At 56.9% G+C, this 5,225-nt stretch overlaps 1 protein-coding gene across 2 annotated transcripts; it reads right to left on the minus strand.

Moving 5' to 3' along the window:
* Positions 1–769: 769 nt before the first annotated feature.
* On the minus strand, positions 770–5,020 carry MSX1 (msh homeobox 1). 2 transcript variants are annotated; one of them, XM_055435034.2, is made up of 2 exons: positions 4,323–5,020; positions 770–1,958 (listed from the first exon to the last, which is right to left on the minus strand). In XM_055435034.2, the coding sequence occupies exons 1-2, from the start codon at positions 4,789–4,791 to the stop codon at positions 1,492–1,494; spliced, it is 936 nt and encodes a 311-aa protein (XP_055291009.1). In that variant the 5' UTR covers positions 4,792–5,020; the 3' UTR covers positions 770–1,491. The 2 variants fall into 2 exon arrangements, with proteins under 2 accessions (XP_055291009.1, XP_055291010.1); XM_055435035.2 differs by having other exon boundaries at positions 771–1,934.
* Positions 5,021–5,225: the final 205 nt, after the last annotated feature.

Raw genomic sequence — 5,225 nt, forward strand, 5'->3', positions numbered from 1 at the left:
TAGCAGAATTGCCCCCGGAAGGCTAAACTTGGCGCTTGTTCAAATATATTCTCCTGGTAGCCTGAATATAATCTACTATATAAAAGAAAAACCCAGTTTGTAGGCAAGGCTCATGCAAAGGACACCCCACGGTGTTTAGTGTACGGTTGCCCTGCCCTTTCAGCAAACAATTTTTTTAAAGGGGTCGTAATAGGGAGTGTGAAGGCACTCACATTCTGGCAGTCTCAAAATGAGTTCCTCAAACGGCGTCTACACTGGCGACATCGGCGGGGTGATTTAAGAGAAGGGAAGTGATGCCTCTCCATCCCCCACCTGGCCTCCAGAGGGAAAAACAGGTTTGCGGGGGGTGGGGTGGGGGTGGGAATTGTCTGGATTAGCTGTCTGCAGTCATCAAACCATTTGGGTGATTCTCTTTGTTTTCATAGACGGGTTAAAAGGGGAGAAAAAAAGAAAAGAGTCGGTTATGGGTCGCCTGAACAAGTGTCGATTTCAGCTTAAAGTGAATTGGAAAATTGAGCCTAATTATCCAAGGTAATTGCTTCAATTCTCCACTTGACTTTGCTAAGGCAGGTCTGTCCTGTGTGTTCAAAAAGGCACCCCCCTCTGTCCCTGAATATTGTGTCACCTTTGAAAAGTTGCTGGCGCCAAACTACCACCAACCTGAAAAGCAACGGTACATGTGAAGAGAGGGCAAGGAGTAAAATTAAAAGACTAAGCGAATGAGATGATTTCTTGTAGCTTAAAATTAATTTATTTAACAAATATAGCTATAATATAAATGATAATAAAATTTCAAATATACAGTATATTACAACAATCCCTTCCAAAGGGAATCTTGAGAGCCACCCAAATGTACTGTTAAATAGAAACAGAAGTTTTTAATTTTTATTTTACAATTTCTTTCTGGTACTGGTAAGAGAGAGGTCCCTTCAACCTACCTTTGTCACATATCTGTGTATCACTTCCCCCCCACCCCCAAAAAAGCAAATGTTTTACTGTTGAAGTTCTTTTAAAGTTCTTCCGGTGGCAAGACCCAGATCTGCCTCTCCTGCAAAGTTCTCTTTCTCCCCAACTGTTCTCATTCCCAAAATCTTCAAACATGAATTTCCTCTGTACTTTTTCCTGCCAGGTGTTAGTTAGGTCAGGAGGCAGCCACGCAGGAGGCACTGCCTCTAGATCTGGTCCAACCACTAACTCTGCTGGGGACTGTGGATACCTTTGGAAACCTCTCTGGCCTCAGTTCCCCCATCTGTAACTCGAAGGGATAGATCTAGCTTCTAGAAGAGCGTCATGGGACCTTCCCAGCCACTTTGGGGGAGGGAATCAGACTTCAGAGAGTGAACTTCGGGAGCAATGGAGGACAAACCAGCGCAGTACCGGGGTTAAAGAGAAGGTGCCAGGCGGTGCTGAACAGGGGAGCACCTCGTGGGAAGGCTCCTGTTGCTTGCTGGAGGGATCGTCTGGCACCCTAGGTAGGCAACCCTTGGCCTTCTATGTCAGATGGTACATGCTGTAGCCGACGTGGGCTGTGTAGAGTCCCACAGGCGCCACGGGCAGGGCGGCGCGCTGGAAAGGGCCAGAGGCCCCATAGAGCGAGGCGCCCGCGGCGGCTGCTACGGCGGCAGGGCCTCCGAGTGGGAAGGAGAGGCCGAAGGCTGCGGGGGGCAACATGGGTTTAGCGGCCATCTTCAGCTTCTCCAGCTCGGCCTCCTGCAGTCTCTTGGCCTTGGCGCGGCGGTTCTGAAACCAGATCTTCACCTGCGTCTCGGTGAGGCTGAGCGAGCTGGAGAACTCGGCGCGCTCGGCGATGGACAGGTACTGCTTCTGGCGGAACTTGCGCTCCAGCGCCAGCAGCTGGGCGGTGGTGAAGGGCGTCCGCGGCTTGCGGTTGGTCTTGTGCTTGCGCAGGGTGCAGGCCGGAGGGCTCAGCCGCCCTGAGGGGCCGAGAGAGAGAAATGCTGAGGGTTAAGAAAGTGGCGCGTCATCCGCCCCGAAGTGGGAATAATAATCAGTAACAACGCCCGCTGTTCGTTTGCGTTGAGCACCTCGGCGCCAGGCACCCGCCTGGAGAGGCACTTGGAAAAGGTCTTCTCCAGCTCCCACCACTGGCCCACAGGGTAGACGTTCTTGTCTACCTTTTGCAAATGAAGAAACGAAGCTTCCATGTAAAGCTCAGCCGTGTTCAAAGCCCGATGTAACTGGGAAGAGGCAAACAGCCCTTAAATCTAAGTGGCTGCTTAGGAAGGCCTCCTCCCACCTCCACTCACGTTGGGAAGGGTGGATAGTAACAGGACAGTGAAATGTGCAGAAAGAGGCCCTGCACCCGAGATCATATTTAGTTTTAGGCGTTGGCTAAACATTTATCATCTATGCCCACTAAATGCTCAGTGCCCGGGGATAGGCCATTCTGTGGCTGAAAATCCAGATCTCCCAATCCCACACTCTTTCACTTATAACAGTGTGGTCCATGGGGTCGCAAAGAGTCAGGAAGGACTTAGTGACTATTCTAAGCTCGGGCCTCGCTGACCAGAGGTGGAGAAACCTTGGATGTCACGAATGTCACACCATGGCCAAATCTCAAATATAAAAAACTGCCACAGTTTGGGCTTGCTTTTAACAGGGCTTCTTCTTATGATTGTTTCGATTGTGTTCTAGGCCTGTTCCACGCCCAGCTCCTTGGCCTCTGGTCTCTCTCATATGTGCGTGTTATGGGCAGAATGCAATGGCTTCTCCTCGACCAGTACTCTAGTCCACAGAGATCAACGCTGCTGGTGCCCAGCTGTCTTTTTACTTATGGCTTCAAAATATACCCTCAAGGATGGGCAGTGAGTGAACACCTTGGCAGAGGGCTCATGCGAGCCCAGGACAGGGTCAACGCCTGCCACACCCAGCAGCTGCGGCCTGGTTAAAACCGTGGAACAGAATTATTCCCAGGACAACAGAGATCACCCCGACTATGGGTCAGGACCCAGGCCTGAAAACAATTCTTAAGTCCTGGAAGGGACTCTTTGCTTACGCAGCAGCTTCACTGGGGGAGAAATGAATTCAAATCTAGAGAATGTTTTCACCAGGCGGGTTTTGCCTAATTATGCAATTTTCTTTTTGGAATGCTTTAAAAAAAATATATGATCCTCTGGGCTCTCAGGCCACCAGGATGTGAGTCAAATGAAAACTGGTGTTAACATACCCTCTTCTTCCCTGGTTGAGACCATTGAGAGTCCGGGAAGCAGTTGGCCCCCGACTCGCTTTCCGCCCGGCCAACCGAGGGGCGGGCGCCGAGGGAAACGTCACACCCTTCGGAGTTAACAGCCCAGCGCTAGGCCACCTTCTCCGGCCATTAGACGCAGGGAGGGGCTGGCCTTTCAAAGACGTTTAATCCCCCGATAAAAATCATTCCTCAGCATCACGCCATTGAATTCGGGTTGCTATTATGCCGCACCAAATAATCGGAGGAAACGAGGAAAACTTGGGAATTTCCCGTGCTCCTGAAATATCTCCGAGTGTGTTCACTGGGCAGAGAAGCCCGGGGGCCGCGAGGCCTCGGAACGACCCCGAAGGCGCCGTTGGCTGCTGAGTCCGCTTCCACGACCCAGCCCGAGACATTTGGGAGCTCCTGATCAAGTTGGAGGGGGTGCCTCCCACTAATTGACTTGGTGCCCCGCCCCCTCCACTGGAACCTGAGCGCTTCGCCTCCTCCCCCTAAATGATCCATCCACCCTGAGCACCAAGTGTCTACCTGAAACACGAAGGGGGCGGGGGAGGGGGGAATTTTGCAAGAGCTTCGGAAACACAGTGGGCAAAGAAATACTCTTGTGGGTGAATGTGGAGAAGGGGAGGGGGGCGCACAAGGCTTCTAAGATGAGAAAGTGAAACTCTGCGCTCTGGAAAGATGTCCCGCACTCTTCGAACCCACCCGTTGGGGTAACGGCGGAGTAACAGGGCTTAGGGTCTGACAGAGGAGCCAGCCGAGACTCCTGGAGTCGTTTGGTGGTGGCCCGAGGAGAAGGTGCCCAGACACCCGTGTCCTACAAGTGAACTCCTACCCGCAGCGTCGCCTGGACAAGGCGAGGAGCCCGAGAAGGTGGACCGAGAGCTGGGCCTGGGCCAGGCCTCGAACCCTCTTCCTGGGTGGGAGTAGGGAGAGGGGTCGACGCCCCCCCGCCCCATGCTCCCCGGTCGCCCCTCTGCAGCACCGGCTCCAGGTACCCGGCCGCAGGTACGCAGACGCCGGAGACAAACAGGCGCCGGAGCGCGGCCTGGCGCCCTCGGGTCCCACACCCCCGCCGACCCCCTCCTCCGCCGCCTGGGTTCTGGCTACTCACTGGCCGGGGGCGGGGAGAAGCGGGGATTCTGCATCCACGGGGTCCTCTCGGGTTTCTCGGGGCTCTCGGCTTTGACGAGCGCATCTTCTGGCAGTTTGAGGAGTCCTCCCACCGAGAAATGGCCGAGCGGCCGCGGTGAGGACGGCGCATCCGGGGCGCCCAACGACCCGGGCCGGGCACCTAAAGGCTGCGCGGAGCTGCCTGCCGCCTGTGCGCCCTCGGAGGCCGCCAGGACGCTGTCCTTGGCCCCGGGCTTCCTGTGATCGGCCATGAGCGCCTCCACGCTGAAGGGCAGGAGCGAAGGGGACACTTTGGGCTTGGCCCCCTCCTCGTCTGCGCCCATGGCGGTCGCCGTGGCCGCGGTGGTGCTGGGGGTCTGGCCCCCGCCGCCCCCCGCCGGCTTGCCGAAGGCGGAGTCGTCCACTTTGACACCGAGTGGCAAAGAAGTCATGTCAGCAGCCGGGGCCATGCAGAGCCGGGCCCCCCCTCCAGCCGCAGGTCGGGCCAGCCGCCGGGCATGAGCTTCGGGCGTGCTGGGAGCGCGGTCGGCCTCTGGGAGCGTCCGGGGCCCTGGCCCGGCGGGCTCTGCCGCGCGCGCCTCCCGCCCCTCCCCAGAAGGCCAGCGCCGGCGCTCCGGGCCTGGTTATCCGCTGGCGCCGCCGCGCAGGCGGAGTTCTCGGGCTCACCAGCCGGCTCCGGGTCGGGCCGCCGCTCCCCAGAGAACTTGTTAATAAGGCGAGGCCAGCGCGGCGGCGGCCAATCAGCGCGCGAGGGGGCGGGTCCGGCGCGATCCATTGGGCCCCGCTTGGGCGGACTTGCCCCGAGGCGCGCTGGGCCTCGGGGCGCGTGGGGCTGGGCCCGGCCCCAGGAGGGCAGAGGAGGGGAGTGGGCGCCGGAGAAACT

This window comes from Moschus berezovskii, chromosome 5 (genome assembly GCF_049115385.1).
Source record: "Moschus berezovskii isolate FMDL1 chromosome 5, NW_MosBer_1.0, whole genome shotgun sequence".
NCBI classification, from domain to species: Eukaryota; Metazoa; Chordata; class Mammalia; order Artiodactyla; family Moschidae; genus Moschus; species Moschus berezovskii.